Source organism: Salvelinus namaycush, chromosome 1, assembly GCF_016432855.1.
Source record: "Salvelinus namaycush isolate Seneca chromosome 1, SaNama_1.0, whole genome shotgun sequence".
NCBI classification, from domain to species: Eukaryota; Metazoa; Chordata; class Actinopteri; order Salmoniformes; family Salmonidae; genus Salvelinus; species Salvelinus namaycush.
Genome location: NC_052307.1, coordinates 46,832,534 through 46,850,048, shown reverse-complemented (window position 1 = coordinate 46,850,048; position 17,515 = coordinate 46,832,534). Strand labels below are relative to the sequence as shown.

The following is a 17,515-nucleotide window of genomic DNA, read 5'->3' as shown; positions in this document are numbered from 1 at the left end:
AAAATAAATAAACAAATATAGGTTGTGTTTACAATGGTGTTTGTTCTTCACTGGTTGCCCTTTTCTTGTGGCAGCAGGTCACAAATTTTGTTGCCATGATTGCACACTGGTATTTCACTCAATAGAAATGGGAGTTTATCAAAATGTGATGTTTTCGAAATCTTTGTGGATGTGTGTCATCTGAGGGAAATATGTCTCTCTAATATGGTCAAACATTTGGCAGGAGTTTTGGAAGTGCAGCTCAGTTTCCACCTCATTTTGTGGTCAGTGTGCACATAGCCTGTCTTCTCATGAGAGCCAGGTCTGCCTTTGGTGGCCTTTCTCAATTGCAAATCTGTAAGTGGAGTCAAAGATCCCCTTAATTTTGGGTCAGTCACAGTGGTCAGTTATTCTGCCACTGTGTACTCTGTTTAGGGCCAAATAGCATTCTAGTTTGACTTTTTTTTTTGTAAATTCTATCCAATGTGTCAAGTAATTATAGAAAGCGATGACGTGGCAGGTGGCAGCGTGGTAGGCACAGCTTGTCCCATGAATTAATCAAAAATTGAGGATGAACTGATAACTACGAAACAAACATTCTGTATAATATAGAGAATCTGGAACTATTTACTGATCAGCATTTTTATATGCTCGAAAAAGAAATGGATACATCGAAGTGAACAAGAGAAGACCTTTCCTCGAGTTCTGTGAGCGAAACGGGAGGAAAGCCGCAGTCTAAAATTCCAAACTTAACATTAGAGGGGACGTTTTTATAACCATGTTTCCAGAATATGGAGCATTGCTTACAAGCGAGCAGTTAAAAAAAACGGATTTATTGCCTGGGCTACTGGGGGAGGCTGAGGCCTTAAAAACAGGAATGGATTACAGTACTACAATGATGGAAGAAATACGAACGGAAAATAAGATATTGAAAACTACCGTGGACTCCCTAAAAGACACTACAGAGGCGCTACGGTATGATAAAACAACGAAAGCCGAATTACTTGATCTAAAGTGCAGAAGTATGAGAAATAATATTGTTATAATGGGAAAAAAGGAGGATGAAAACTATCAGTCAACGGAGGAAAAAGTCAAGGTGTTCATGAAACGTAATCTCAAGATGACGGACGAACAGGTGCAAACCATTGATTTTCAAAGAGCTCACCAGTTGGTGGCAGAGTAGAGGGAAGGCCCCGCCCGATCGTAGCTATGCTAACCCACTACAAAATTAAAATTGCCTTGTTACAACAGGGTAGAGAATTGAAAAACACCCCATTCTCTATTAATGAACCATTTCCTCATGAAATAGTGGAGTGACGACGTGCCCTGTACCCCACTTTCAAAAGGCTCCGAGCAGAGAAGCAGTGGTTGTGAGTGATAGCTATTTCCTGTGGAAGTAGTCCCCGATACATACTTGCACCGCAATACACAGGACAAATATGGATTCAGAGTTTATTTTTACAAACACATTTTTTGCATTAACAACTTTTTTGTTGTTTTTATTCATGCATTATGGAACCGTGGACTTAAAACAAGGTTGGATTTATGGTAATGTAGAATGGGTATGATGAACTTATCCTTTTTCTATTTAGGCAATATGGAACTTTGGACTATATGGACGTAATATCAGGTTTTGATTTAGGGGAAGGCGAGGATGGGTAAGGCTGACGTTTTCCCCCCCTGATTTTTTTATGCATTTAATTTGAAGATTGTACATTAGAAATACCAAGGTACTTTTTTGTTTGTTTAATATGATATGTCCTAATTGTAGAGGTCGGTTATATTATGACTTAAAACCTGTTATATAGTGCGGCCCTTGTTTGCCGATGAGAATCGGAATGATTAGCTTTTAAGATAAAACTTAATAAATATAAATACATGAATTATAGGGCTAGGATAAAGGATTATATAGTTAAAAACCTGCATAGGTTATCTATTGGAATAGGCCTACACGATCCTAAAATAATTGGTATTATCCTTTTACAGGGGGGCAGGTAGCCTAGTGGTTGGGCCAGTAACCGAAAGGTTGCTAGATCGAATCTCTGAGCTAACAAGGTATAAATCTGCTGTTCTGCCCCTGAATAAGGCAGTTAACCCACTGTTCCTAGGCCGTCATTGTAAATAAGAATTTGTTCTTAACTGACTTGCCTAGTTAAAGGTTAAATAAGTAATAATTAAAAAAGAAACATTTAAAAAATAATTCTCAATATAAAAAATATAAAGGGTGATTATTCTTCCGATACACACCGGCAAATGGATGTATTAGGTATTGTCAACAGGGTTGTTGTCTCTAGTGTGTGTGGACTGGTTAACACTGGGATAAAGTGATTAAAGTTAACGGTAAAACTAATGCAATAATTGGCTTATGCACTTCTCTAAGCGAGAGACGGGTGGGTGTATTATATATTTCTATATAAGCTATTTATGCTACCTTTTATATTCTTGATCCTAATGATATTGGCCTAGGTATAAAACAGCCGAGGTGATAGAGCAACGACCCTGGAATAAAAAACAATGTGTAGGGTGGAGAGAGGGTTGGTTTTACAGGTTTACTCGCTCTGGATTGTCAGTACTGCATGTGTTCTTGCATGTCGTGCCGTGGCTGTGTCGGAATCGATTGTGAGTTGAACTTGAGTATGCCTTCCCATAATGGAGTGATGTTTTTTCTTGCCTGAATGATCTGAATCTAGGATTACAGGGACTCTCCTCTCTCTCTCTGTCTGCATTAACACACAGGTCTTTCCATCATTGTATGATTTTTTGTATGCAAATGAACTCAAGCTTACGGACAATGTCAAATGTGATATAGCGAAGCACCTTAGTGAGTTGGGTGCGCAAATACTTTCCCGAAACGGATGACACAAACAACTGGATTCGTTATCCCTTTCTTGCCCTGCCTCCAGTCCACTTACCGATATCTGAACAAGAGCGCCTCATCGAAATTGCAACAAGCGGTTCTGTGAAAATGGAATTAAATCAGAAGCCACTGGATTGGGCTGCGCTCAGAGTATCCTGCCTTGGCAAATCGCGCTGTTAAGACACTGATGCCCTTCGCAACCACGTACCGATGTGAGAGTGGATTCTCGGCCCTCACTAGCATGAAAACTAAATACAGACACAGACTGTGTGGAAAATGATTTAAGACTGAGACTCTCCAATACAACACAACATTGCAGAGTTATGTGCATCCTTTCAAGCACACCCTTCTCATTAACCTGTGGTGAGTTATTCACAATTGTTGATGAACAAATAAAGTTTTACATGTAAGATGGCTAAATAAAGAGCAAATTTATTGATTATTATTATTTGTGCCCTGGTCCTATAAGAGCTCTGTCACTTGCCACGAGCCGGATTGTGACAAATCTCACACGCATTCTTATGTTGAATAAATGTGTCGTATCGTGTGTGGCAGGCTTAGAATGATGGGAAAACAACATTTGAGAGTGTGCTGACGCTGGTGCTAGAGGGGGTACGCCGCTGGAGGTTGAATGTTTTAAGGGGTACGGGACTATAAAAAGTTTGGGAACCACTGCTCTAGGGCAGCGGTGTCTAGATGGAATTTGATTTCATAGTCCTGGCAACTGGACCTTTTTTGGAACACCATTATTTTTGCCTTACTAAGATTTACTGTCAGGGCACAGGTCTGACAATCTGTGCAGAAGATCTAGGTGCTGCTGTAGGCCCTCCTTGGTTGGGGACAGACGTACCAGATCATCAGCAACAGTAGACATTTGACTGCAGCTGGGTGCTGCAGACTGTTCTAGTGCCCTCACCAATTCGTTGATATATGTTGAAGAGGGTTGGGCTTCAGCTGCATCCCTGTCTCACCCCTCGGTTATGTGGAATGAACGTTTTTTTTGTTGTTGCCAATTTTAACCGCACACTTGTTTGTGTACATAGATTTTATAATGTGTTTTTCCCCCAACACCACTTTCCATCAATTTGTATAGCAGACCCTCATGCCAAATTGAGTCAAAAGCTTTTTTGAAATCAACAAAGCATGAGAAGACTACCTTTGTTTTGGTTTGTTTGTTTGTCAATTAGGGTGTGCAGGGTGAATACGTGGTCTGTCGTACGGTAATTTGCAAAGAAGCCAATTTGACATTTGCTCAGTACATTGTTTCTGCTGAGGAAATGTACGAAATGTACATTGTTTCTGCAGAGGATTTTCCCAAGGTTGCTGCTGACGCATTTCCCCCGGTAGTTATTGGGGTCAAATATGTCTCCACTGGGCCTCCCGGGTGGCGCAGTGGTCTAGGGCACTGCATCGCAGTGCTAACTGCGCCACCAGAGTCTCTGGGTTCACGCCCAGGCTCTGTCGCAGCCGGCCGCGACCGGGAGGTCCGTGGGGCGACGCACAATTGGCATAGCATCGTCTGGGTTAGGGAGGGTTTGGCCGGTAGGGATATCCTTGTCTCATCGCGCTCCAGCGACTCCTGTGGCGGGCCGGGCGCAGTGCGCGCTAACCGAGGGGGCCAGGTGCACAGTGTTTCCTCTGGCTGGCTTTTCCTCTGGCTGGCTTCCGGGTTGGAGGCGCGCTGTGTTAAGAAGCAGTGCGGCTTGGTTGGGTTGTGCTTCGGAGGACGCATGGCTTTCGACCTTCGTCTCTCCCGAGCCCGTACGGGAGTTGTAGCGATGAGACAAGATAGTAATTACTAGCGATTGGATACCACGAAAATTGGGGAGAAAAATGGGATACAAATTTATATATAAAAAAAATATATATATATATGTCTCCACTTTTGTTGATTGGGGTGATCAGTCCTTGGTTCCAAATATTGGGGAAGAGGCCAGAGCTGAAGATGATGTTAAATAGTTTAAGTATAGCAAATTGGAATTTGTGGTCTGTATATTTTATCATTTCATTTAGGCCTTTTTGGGTTGGAGTGCTTTTTATTTTGTCCTGTAGTTCATTCAATGCAATTGGAGAATCCAGTGGGATCTGGTAGTCTTTAATAGTTGATTCTAAGATTTCTATTTGATCATGTAGATGTTTATGCTGTTTGTTCTTTGTTATAGAGCCAAAAATATTGGAAAAGTGTTTTACCCATACATCTCCATTTTGGATAGATCATTTTTCGTGTTGTTTGACCAGGAAATTGTCAAGGGATTGAATTTGTTGTTGCCGAATAGTTTGGTAGATTTCCACACTATTTTCCTTCCATTTATAGCATTTCTTAATATTATTCAGCCTCATGATTGAGCATAGCTCTGTTCAAGTTGAGTGTGATTTTGCTGTGTTCTGATAGGGGTGTCAGTGGGCTGACTGAACACTCTTGAGACTCTGGGTTGAGGTCAGTGATAAAGTAGTCTACAGTACTACTGTCAAGAGATGAGCTATAGGTGTACCTACCATTGGAGTACCCTCAAAGTCTACCATTGACTATGTACATACCCAGCTTCCGACAGAGCTGCTGGAGTTGTGACCCGTTTATATTGGTTATGTTGTCGTAGTTGTGTCTAGGGGGGCATATGGAAGAGGGAATGCTGTCACCTCCATGTAGGTGTTTGTGTGCTGAGTTCTTGTCCAGTTCTGGCATTTAGGTCACCACAGATTAGTACATGTCCCTGAGCCTGGAAATTGTTGATCTCCCCGTCTCCTCACTGCTTTCCCCACACACACCAAGCCTCGCCCACTATCACTCAAGCAGGCACAGTTAGAGTCAAGAATGCATGAAGTCAATAAACAAGAACGAAGCCGGTTTCAAATTTGGTTCTTCATATAAATCTAAGTTTTTCTGAGTTATACTATTGGTTTGTGTATCTTTATCTCTGCAAAACTTTAGTTTTAGCAAGCTTCACATGTTAATAGATCGCTTGTTGTATTACTTGTGAGGAAAATTGCAATCATTTGCGTTTTATTTTAGACTGATGGTGCCTGCATCTGATGGTCAGTTTTAGGAGAAAGAACATGAGCGAGTGAGAAGCAAAGAGGCTGCCTTTGACAGTCTCCTCCTTCCTCTGCGGACTGACCAAAAAGGGGACCCAGTCGTCCACACTTCATTATTTCTGACTCATGCACCAATTAATGTTGTATACTTACTCGTATGACCAAATAACCTTTGAATGAGTAGGTGTGTCCAAACATTTGACTGGGAATTAATGAATGAATACAAAATATATTAAGGGTGAAACGGTACGTGTATTCGTATTGCACGGTTCGGTACGCACTGTGAACAATCATATATTATATCATATATTATCGCTAGGGGAAAATATATATTTCATTGTAAAAAAAAAAATTGTGCATAAACCAATGGCGTATAAATGAAAGTGGGAAAAATATCCACATAGTAATAAAGTTGTCTTTAAAAAAAAAGAACAGAGCTGAGACCGTCGTAGCAGCAATTAGCTTATGAACGAATTAGCAGTTAGCTAAATGCAAAGGAGCAACATGGCGAGCCAGAACTAGAAGACGCCCCAGTATCATTCAGGTCTGCCATCTGGGAACATTTCGGTTTCCCTGTAAACTATAAGGGGCATTGCCAACGAGTGGTGGATAAAACTCCAACATGTAGACTCTGTTCATTGCCGATAGCCTATTCGAGTGGCAATACGAGTAACATGACTACTCATTTGCGCCGACATCACCCCAAAAGGGACAATTGGTAGGACTTGGTGAAAAAATAAACGGCAACCACTTCTTCCCACAGCCTTCGGGCAACAATATGCGGCCGACTCTGGTAGGGCTAAAGAAATCAATGCAGCGATAGCAAAATTCATAGATGGGCAAAAGAACACAGACACTGGACAGAGGAACTCTGCCTAGGCGGCCAGCATCCCGGAATCGCCTCTTCACTGTTGACATTGTCATTGCAGGCAATATCAACGCTGTGCGTTACAGGGAAGACATCCTCCTCCCTCATGTGGTACACTTCCTGCAGGCTCATCCTGACATGACCCTCCAGCATGACAATGCCACCAGCCATACTGCTTGTTCTGTGAGTGATTTCCTGCAAGACAAGAATGTCAGTGTTCTGCCATGGCCAGCGAAGAGCCAAGATCTCAATCCCATTGAGCACGTCTGGGACCTGTTGGATCGGAGGGTGAGGGCTAGGGCCATTCTCCCCAGAAATAACCAGGAACTCGCAGGTGCCTTGGTGGAAGAGTGGGGTAACATCTCACAGCAAGAACTGGCAAATCTGGTGCAGTCCATGAGGAGGAGATGCACTGCAGTACTTAATGCAGCTGGTGGCCACACCAGATACCGACTGTTACTTTTGATTTTGACACCCCCTTTGTTCAGGGACACATTATTCAATTTCTGTAAGTTACAAGTCTGTTTAACTTGTTCAGTTTATGTCTCAGTTGTTGAATCTTGTTATGTTCATACAAATATTTACACGTTAAGTTTGCTGAAAATAAACGCAGTTGACAGTGAGAGAACGTTTCTTTTTTTGCTGAGTTTATGTATTTGCCATTTAGCAGACGCTTTTATTCAAAGTGACTTACAAATATTTGTGCATACATTTCTTAACTATGGGTGTCCCGAGAATCGAACCCACTATCCTGGCGACACAAGTGTGTTGATCGAAATCGCAGTATTTTTTTGAGCAATTACATTTTTTTTGTCCATATCGTGCAGCCCTAGCTGCTTCCAAAGCTGTGCTTTTCCCGCAATTGGATTTTAAAACATCACATCCTACAATCAGAACAACTTTTATTTTTATTTTTTCCTAGAGTGTGGGGGAGGGGGTGTGAGTGGCTCGCTCTTCACAGCAGCAGGCCCAGAGAAACAGGCATGGGGCATTACAGAGACTTTCACTACAGGAATCATGAGGATAATGCACATTACTGTTTGACGAAATCATGGTTTCAGTAGCTTAAAAAAAATACTAAGGTTGGAGTGAGGTGAGCATGTAGAATGTGCAGCTCGCATCGATGCGACCAATAAATGTTTTTACTTGCACAGCTAAGTCAAAGGGTCATAAAATGTGACAAAATGGGTCGCAGTCTGGAGCCCTGCAATGACTGAAATCTGGACAAGCACTATGACAAGGTGGACTGTGAAAGCAATTCGTGACAACTGCTGACGTGAAAAGGACTTTATAAATGCATTTGATTAATTGATATTATTTGATGGGTAAGTGGGGGATGGAACTTTTTGGGGGGGGGGGCGTGGCTCTGACCTGGTGGAGCGAACCATGCGGGCCAGCAGGGTCCTCTTCTCCTCCAGGGTGAACTGCATGACGCCGGGCTTCTCAAACTTTTCCCGGATCCACTGGCACTGGTCTAGGTCATTGATGAACATGAACTCAACCCCGATGTGCTGGCAGTAGGCCATCTGAAAAAAATGGGACAGCGTGTCTCGTCACTGACTATGAAAATGAGCCTGAATGTACACTTTTCACTCGTTCAAGAGAAACGATTGGCAAGAACCCTACTTCGAGAGACAGACCGGTGTATGCGTGTGTGCGGTTTAGTTTGGATACCTCCAGGCGGCGGATTATCTCCCTCAGGGGCAAGGCGGTCTCAGTGCCCCCGATAAAGGTGGTGGTAGGCAGGCGGAACACTTTGTCCAAGTCCGACTCGTCCAGTCCATAAAAGCCTGTTCAGCACGCAGGGGGCAGCAGACCATCCAGAAGGGCAGAGTGGCAGGAGGGAGGGGGTGGCGGGGGTTGAGGGGGGCAGATGCGGGGACAGTCAGTCCAGAGGAGGAAACACAGGGGAAAGAATGTAGGCCACAAAGACATTCCCCATGGAAAGAAAACGAAACAAAACAAAACAAGCAGAGATGAGTTAGGGAGAAAAAGGAGGGCAATGATGGATGAAAACACAGGAATATGCCATATGGTTGATGGCACCATAACGGCAACATGGAGGCAATGCAGCAAAATCAAAGGTGGTGCAGCATCACAGGCAAACAAACAGGACAAAGGTGGAGGCATGCAACATGAAAGGATACACCGTGGATAGGAAAAGTAAATGAAGGGATGAGACATGAGCAGAGGGGAGCAGTGGGTAAAAACAAGCAGAGTATATTTGTGGGGTCCAAAAAAACAAAAAACAAACAAGAAAATATCATTAGTGTCATTGAAGCAAGAGTACTATTATCAATCTGATAAATGTTATCTATTCTAAAGTGGAATATTCACGCAAACTGCCCTTCCTGAACTAAACGGGGTGGCAGACAGATGAGTCCTTGTGATCTTAACACAGATGTAAACAGTCACTATTCTGGTATTTACAGGGTCTAGGAGAATGCACATGACTTAGGAAAAATATAATTTAAATTATCAATATCTTCTACACTTTAAGATCCAGTGAATCACGTAGGCCTATATATGTTCTGAAAATAGTGGTAACTGTCATTTACAAAGCTAATTTCAAAATGGTGTTTCCTGTGATGCGAGTCTGAGCCCATGTCTCTATGGTTTCAGTGCTTCTCTGGTATATGGCCATGATTTCGGTTGATTTGAGTTGAAAGCATATTAAAGAGAGGGTATGGAGTGGGTGATAGCATCTAAAATACGCAGATTGTCAATGAAGTAAGGGAAGGCTACCCCAGTTTTAGGTCACCAAATATCCACTTTAGGTTCTGTTTTTCAAAGACATATGGGCCTACCCTGGATTAGCGCATTCTCTACAAAACGTACAGACACTTTGAAAATCTGTTATTAAAACACTCACCAGGCAAACAATAGCTGGTAGGGGAAACATGAACGTGTTAAAACTCTACCCAACAATGCAAGCGTGGGGGGAAAACACACCTAACCAGCCACACACACGTCAATGCCTGCTTAAAATGAACAATTTAGATTTCCCCCATATTTTTATGGGGACTAGATTCTCCAGGAGATGAAAGCCAATTAAAAAATATATTTTGAGGCAGTCAAGAAAGGATGAGATGTCATGAGCTGAATTTGTAGTGTGGTATCTATGTGCCAGGAGGATAACTATAATTCAATTGATTGTTGATTTATGGTAGAGGTGACTCTTAGTTAAAATGCTGGTGCCAAAAAAGGTAATGAAATAGAATTCAGGGCAATCTAAGATAAACAGAGACACTTAATTTAATCTTATTTGATTGCCTCAAAAAAAAGAGAAAAGCAACATGTTGCAATCCCAAAATTAACAACTATGGAGTAGGCTAGTCGACGCATCAATGGCAAAGGATGTGTGAGTATTGGTGATACAGGAAATTAGAATTTAATAATGTTAATAGCTCTAGCAAGAAAAGGTTGGCAGTAATAGGGATTATATTAAATAGAAGAGAATAGCTCAAAGAAAAGAGAAATGAAAAATAATGTGTGTGTGGGTTTGTTCATGTGTGTTACTGAAATGTGTGTCAACGATGGAGACTTGAGTGATATCAAAGAGTATCCACGCAAAGAATAAGTTGAATGACAGAACAAAGGTTCAAATGACTGGACATGAGGCAGGAAAAACTATGGGTATCCTATAACGCTGAGACATCAGAAAAAAACAGCAATTAGCTGACCTGACAAGTAGAAGTAGAGTTTCTCCAAGGACATGGAGAGCAGCTTCTTGCAGACTCTGCACACTCACTAGCAAATTCACTTCCAACACCGCCAGCCCACAAGGCAACAATATGGCTGTTCCTAAATGCCTCCTAAACGCCACAGACAGAAGCACACTGCAAGGAATACACACTCTCTCGCTACATAGTGGAGAGAAGTGGCTCCCCAATGACCAGGTCATTGCCATCACCAGCCAGATGGCACACATCATCTATATACATTGTGTATCATGGGGGTTCCATGGAAGCCATCGCCTCGCATTAGTCTGGACCCAAGAATCATGCAGAAGTACAAAAGCATAATAGGTGCACCGAGATGTGGGTGATTTTATCGTCGCAGGGCAGCTGGTATCCTAGCGGTTAAGAGCGTTGGGCCAGTAACCAAAAGGTCGCTGGTTCATATCCCAAAGCCCACTAGGTGAAAAATGCCCTTGAGCAAGGCACTTGACCCTAATTGTTCCTGTAAGTCGCTCTGGATAAGAGCATCTGCTAAATTAACAAAATTTAAATATTCAAAACGTTATTCAGAGGCAGAATCCTGCTTTTCTACAGTATGTCGTCTTACACCAAGCGCAGGAAGTAAAGTACAAGAACATTAGTGTACATTTCCAAAAACAAAGCATCAACAGCATTTGGGTGCATGTTATGAGTAAGGAGTTGATTATACATAGAAACAAAAATATAACAGGTAACATGTAAAGTGTTGGTCCCATGATCTGATATGAAATAATCCCAGACATTGTCCATACGCACAAAACGCTGATGTTGAGATGTGTCTGTTACTTGAACTCTGTGAAGCATTTATTTGGGCTGCAATTTCTGAGGCTGGTAACTGTAATTAACTTATCCTCTGCAGCAGAGGTAACTCTGGGTCTTCCATTCCTGTGGCGGTCCTCATGAGAGCCAGTTTCATCATAGCATTTGATGTTTCTTGCGACTGCACTTGAAGAAACGTTCAAAGTTCTTGAAATGTTCCGTATCGACTGACCTTCATGTCTTAAAGTAATGATGGACTGTCGTTTCTCTTAGCTTATTTGAGCTGGTCTTGACATAATATGGACTTGGGCTTTTACCAAATAGAGACATTTCTGTATACCACCCCTACCTTGTTACAACACTACTGATTGGCTCAAACACATTGAGGAAAGAAATTCCACAAATTAACTATTAACTACTACCTCATGAAGCTGGTTGAGAGAATGCCAAGAGTGTGCAAAGCTGTCATCAAGGCAATTGGTGGCTATTCGAAGAATCTCAAAGGATAAAATATATTTGGATTTGTTTTAACAATTCTTTGGTTACTATATGATTCCATATGTATTATTTCATAGTTTATGTATTCACTATTAATCTACAATGTCAAAAATAGTACAAATAAAGAAAAACCCTTGAATGAGTAAGTGTTCTAAAACTTTTGACCGGTAGTGTATATACGTGCACACACACACACGGTCAAAAGTTTTAGAACACCTGAATACTTTCCGAAGGCACTATAATAAATAAATATATATAGTGCCTTCGAAAACTATTCAGACCCATTGACTAATTCCACTTTGTTACGTTACAGCCTTATTCTAAAATTGATTAAATGCTATCTACACACAATACCCCATAATAACAAAGTGAAATACCTTCTTTACGTAAGTATTCAGACCCTTTGTTATCAAACTTGAAATTGAGCTCATTCAATTGATTGGACATGATTTGGTCCCAAAGTTCACAGTGCATGTCAAAACAAAGACCAAGCCATGAGGTCAAAGGAATTGTCCATAGAGCTCCGAGACAGGATTGTGTTGAGGCACAGATCTGGGGAAGGGTAGCAAAACATTTCTGCAGCATTGAAGGTCATCAAGAACAGTGTCCTCCATCATTCCTAGAGCTGGCCGCACAGGCAACCTGAGCAATTGGGGGAGAAGGGCCTTGGTCAAGGAGGTGACCAAGTACTTGATGGTCACTCTGATTGGAGCTTTAGAGTTCCTCTGTGGAGATGGGAGAAACTTCCAGAAGGACAAACACCTCTGCAGCACACCATTCAGGCCTTCATGGTAGTGGCCAGACAGAAGGGATTATATTAAATAATGACAGCCCACTATACTACCAAAAAGCACCTAAATACTCTCACAGACCATGAGAAACAAGATTCTCTGGTCTGATGAAACCAAGATTGAACTCTTTGGCCTGAATGCCAAGCATCACGTCTGGAGGAAATTTGGCACCATCCCTACGGTGAAGCATGGTGGTGGCAGTATCATGCTGTGGGGATGTTTTTCAGCAGCAGGGACTGGGAGAATAGTCATGATCGAGGGAAAGATGAACAGAGCAATGTAGAGAGATCTTTGAAAACCTTCACCGTCGGGATGGTGCCAGGTTTCCTCCAGACGTGACGCTTGGCATTCAGACCAAAGAGCACAATCTTGGTTTCATCAGACCAGAGAATCTTGTTTCTCACGGTCTGAGTCTTTTGATGCCTTTTGGCAAACTTCAAGTGGGCCGCCATGTGCCTTTTACTGAGGAGTGGCTTCCATCTGGCCACTCCACCATAAAGGCCTGATTGGTGGAGTGCTGCAGAGATGGTTGTCCTTCTGGAAGATTCTCCCATCTCCACAGAGGAACTCTGGAGCTCCATCAGAGTGACCATCGGGTTCTCTAGGAAGAGTCTTGGTGGATCCAAACTTCTTCCATTTTCAGAATGATGGAGGCCGCTGTGTTTTGGGGGACCTTCAATGCTGCAGAAATGTTTTGGTACCCTTCCACAGGTCTGTGCCTCGACAGAATCCTGTCTCGGAGCTCTACGGACAACTCCTTTGACCTCATGGCTTGGTTTTTGCTCAGACATGCACTGTGAATTGTGGGACCTTAGACAGGCGTGTGCCTTTCCAAACCATGTCCAATCAGTTGAATTTACCACAGGTGGACTCCAATCAAGTTGTAGAAACTACACCTGAGCTCAAATTTGAGTCTGATAGCACAGGGTCTGAATATTTATGTAAATAAGGTATCCGTTTTTCATTTTTAATATATTTGCAAACATGTCGAAAAATCTGTTTTCGCTTTGTCATTATGAGGTATTGTGTGTAAATTGATGAGATTTTTTATTTTATTTAATCCATTTTAGAATAAGGCTGTAACACAACAAAATGTGGAAAAAGTTTTTAATACTTTCTGAATGCACTCGATCTATAATGCGTGGGAATATTTTGAAATGCTTGAGAAATATTTGGTACAGATTTCCTAAATAAACATTTGAGCTGATTTTGCTGGTGTCTTTAGTCTTATGTCAAAACTATTTTAAATAATAATTTGATTTGTTTTTGCTTAAAACCTGTGGGACAAAATAAAAATCTCCCACAGGACACCAGATGGGGATACCTGACCTAGTGTTTACCGAGAATGGTGAAACAAACAAAAAACATCCAGTCAGAGGAAGTCCTGTGGGCAAAAACAGCTAGTTGATGTTATTTTGAAGGAGAATGGCAAGAATCGTGTAAGCTAACAGGGTGGCCACAAAGAGGCAAATAACGGCGCAGTACAACAGTGGTGTGCAGAACGGCATCTGGGAATGCACAACTCGTTGGTCCGTGTCACAGATGGGCTATTCCCGCAGACGACCACACCTGATTCTACTTTATCAGCGAAAAACAACAATTAGTGGCTCCAGTTGGCACGCGGTCACGAATACTGGACAATTGAGTCTTGGAAAAACATTGCCTGGTCCGACAAATCAAGGATCCTGTTGCGTCATGCTGATGGCAGAGTTAGGATTTGGCGTAAGCAGCATGAGTTCATGGCCCCATCCTGCTGGTGTCAACAGTACAGGCTGGTGGCGGTGGTGTAATGGTGTGGGGAATGTTTTACTGGCACACGTTAGGTCCCTTGATACCAATTGAGCAATGTTTCCATGCCCCAAAGAATTCGGATGGGTGTACCGTAATTTCCGGACTATAAGCCGCTACTTTTTTCCCACGCTATGAACCTCGCGCTTTATACAATGACGCGGCTAATTTATGGATTTTTCCCGCTTTCACAAATTCATGCCGCCAAAAAACTGAGCACCGTCACATAATGTGACGCAAATCGAGCGCGCTCAAACTTGCCATCATTCTGATTACGGTAGTCATTTTGTCACCCTCATCATGGCAAAGACACGGAGAAATGCATATGATGCAGCTTTCAAGTTGAAGGCGATCGATCTGGCTGTTGGAAAGGGAAATAGAGCTGCTGCACGGGAGCTTGGCCTTAATGAGTCTATGATAAGACGTTGGAAACAGCAGCATGAGCAACTGACTCAGTGCAGAAAGACAACAAAAGCTTTCAGAGGGAAGAAAAGCAGATGGCCCGAACTAGAAAATGAGCTTGAAGACTGGGTCAACACACAGAGAGCAGACGGCCGAGGTGTTTCAACTGTGCAGATCCGACTGAAAGCCAAAACAATCGCCACTGCAATGAAGTTTGAGGATTTTAGAGGTGGACCATCGTGGTGTCTAAGATTTATGAGACGTAAAGGCCTGTCCATCAGGGTACGGACGAGTCTGTGTCAGCAGCTCCCTCCCGACTACGAGGAAAAAGTTTCAAACTTCCGTAAATTCACTGATGCAAAGATAGCGGAGCATTCCATCGGCCCGCACGACATCATAAATATGGACGAGGTTCCTCTGACGTTTGACCTGCCTCTCACTCGGACTGTCAACAGGAAAGGCGAATCATCCATCACGCTGAAAACTGGGCATGAAAAAACGCACTTCACCTGTGTTCTGAGCTGCACGGCATCGGGAGAAAAGCTTCCACCGATGTTGATTTTCAAACGCATGACGATGCCAAAAGAAAAATTCCCGAGAGGAATTGTTGTGAAAGTCAACAAGAAAGGATGGATGACGGAAAGCCTAATGCATGAATGGCATACGGAGTGTTACGGCAAGCGACCGGGAGGATTCTTTCACAAGAACAAGGCATTGCTCGTGTTGGACAGCATGAGGGCCCACATAACGGATTCTGTGAAAGAAGCCATCAAGAGGACAAACTCAATTCCAGCTGTGATTCCTGGGGGCACAACAAAGTATTTGCAGCCACTCGACATCAGTGTAAATCGTGCATTTAAGGTGGCGCTCCGTGTTCAGTGGGAGGCTTGGATGACAAGTGGGGAGAAATCCTTCACTAAAACGGGCCGCATGCGAAGAGCAACTTATGGTCAAGTCTGCCAGTGGGTCCTGACAGCGTGGAGCATTGTCAAAAGATCCACTATCATCAACGGGTTTCGAAAGGCTGGACTGCTGCGTGTTGAAGAGGGCAGCATGAGCTCAGCGGGGAATTTGCCTCCGGATGAAAGTGACGAGAGCGACAATGAAAACGATCCAACATCGGATGAAGCAATTCTGAGGCTATTCAACTCCGACACCGAAGGAGATGACTTCAGTGGTTTCAGTGCACAGGAGGAGGAAGATAGTGACCAATGACTTTCTTGGTAGGCTACTGTTTACTGCTATTTTTTTAATTTTTGTTACAAGCCGTGTTTCGTTAAAGCCTATTTATTTTTGTTACAAGCCGTGTTTCGTTTAAAAGCCTATTTATTTTTGTTACAAGCCGTGTTTCGTTTAAAGGCTGTGTAAAGTTCATTTGTTTCAATGTACCGGTAGGCACCTGCGGCTTATAGACACGTGCGGCTTATTTATGTACAAAATACATATTTTTTTTAAATTCAGTGGGTGCGGCTTATATTCAGGTGCGCTTAATAGTCCAGCAATTACGGTACCTAATAAACTGGCCACCGAGTGTATATATCTCCCAATGTTTGTCAGCTCTGAAATGTGATACGCAATCTGATTCTGAAACAAAGTTGTTTTACATGAAAATAAATGTATAATGTATTCTTCAACTGCGATCCAACTGGGACTTTGTGGTTGAAATGTTCTGCCAGATAATGTAAACAAATTTCACCACAGTTTGAGAGGAATGTGACTAGGTACTGTACCACTACACTAAACACTTTTGTAGTTTGAAATAAGCTTATCTATTACCTACCACTCCAAAACTGTCTACTCAGCTAGAGCTTCAACAGGAAAGCACTAAAGGAGTACACTGACATAAAGAGGAACATATTGTCTTAAGATGTTCGTGTTCTCCGACACCCACACACTGGGGCTGCTAGAGAGAGGCTCTAACTTTCTCCTATATTTCAGGGCTGCTGATGGCTTAGAATCCGATCATGTGATAAATAACCAAACATACCACCGAGAACACAAGCAGTTGTTTATCAAGTGTATTCCACTGAAAAGCCAACAAAAAAAAGATGTGAGAAAGATATAGCAAAAATTCCTACGCAAACAATACAAAAAGCAAATATTCAGGCACAGAGAAAGGGACAAAACTACAGGGAGACTTGTGTTTCCATACCTCCGACAGTTAGAATACTGAGACGGTCCTTGAACATTGCCAGGTCTGGAGGAGGCATCAGGGGGAGAGAAACCCGGAAAAGGTTAGTGACCCATGCCCCCATTCTCCATCATGGACATCAGGGTCAACTCTACCACTACTCAAACACACTGAAGGGGTCAGCAAACTAGAATCGAAGTGAAACTTTGGGTGGTTCTCGCAGACAATAAGAAGTCCTTCTCTCGAATTATACTCTCGGCGAAGAAGAGTTCTCGCCTACCACACACAGACTAAATGGCGCTACTGGCGCCGCTAGTATCTATTGCTGGTGATGTGTGTTCGTACGTAGCTAACTTGACTTGGTACTATTTAATTGATTTCTTGCCGGAAACCCTTTTTTTTTTTTTTAAAGGGACTAGGTGTGTTGATAGTTTAAAAAAAAGAGAGATTTGCTACTAGCAAAATAACCTAAGTAGGCACATTTATGGAACATTACGATGCCAGCTAACTATGGCTAAAGTTAGCTAATGTGATAAAAATAAATATACGGTGACATGTAACCAACAACAAAGTAGGCCGCTAGCTAGCTTGCCAAAACCACGTTTACGTCTAGTCAGTTTTCCAAAATACAACTTGTATAACTCGGAGCAACGAAATACGTTCATTCATGCGTTTCAAACTTGTTGAGAA

General features: G+C 42.5%; 1 protein-coding gene across 3 annotated transcripts in view; it reads right to left on the bottom strand.

The window, feature by feature from the left end:
• The window catches only part of ogdha (oxoglutarate dehydrogenase a), a 65,472-nt gene that overhangs the window by 16,430 nt on the left and 31,527 nt on the right, over nt 1-17,515 (bottom strand). For all 3 annotated transcript variants that reach the window (XM_038989800.1, XM_038989781.1, XM_038989791.1), the window contains exons 5-6: nt 8,412-8,527; nt 8,109-8,263 (exon numbers count right to left, since the gene is read on the bottom strand). In XM_038989800.1, coding sequence (XP_038845728.1) covers nt 8,109-8,263; nt 8,412-8,527 — 271 coding nt within the window. The remainder of the gene's footprint in view (nt 1-8,108; nt 8,264-8,411; nt 8,528-17,515) is intronic.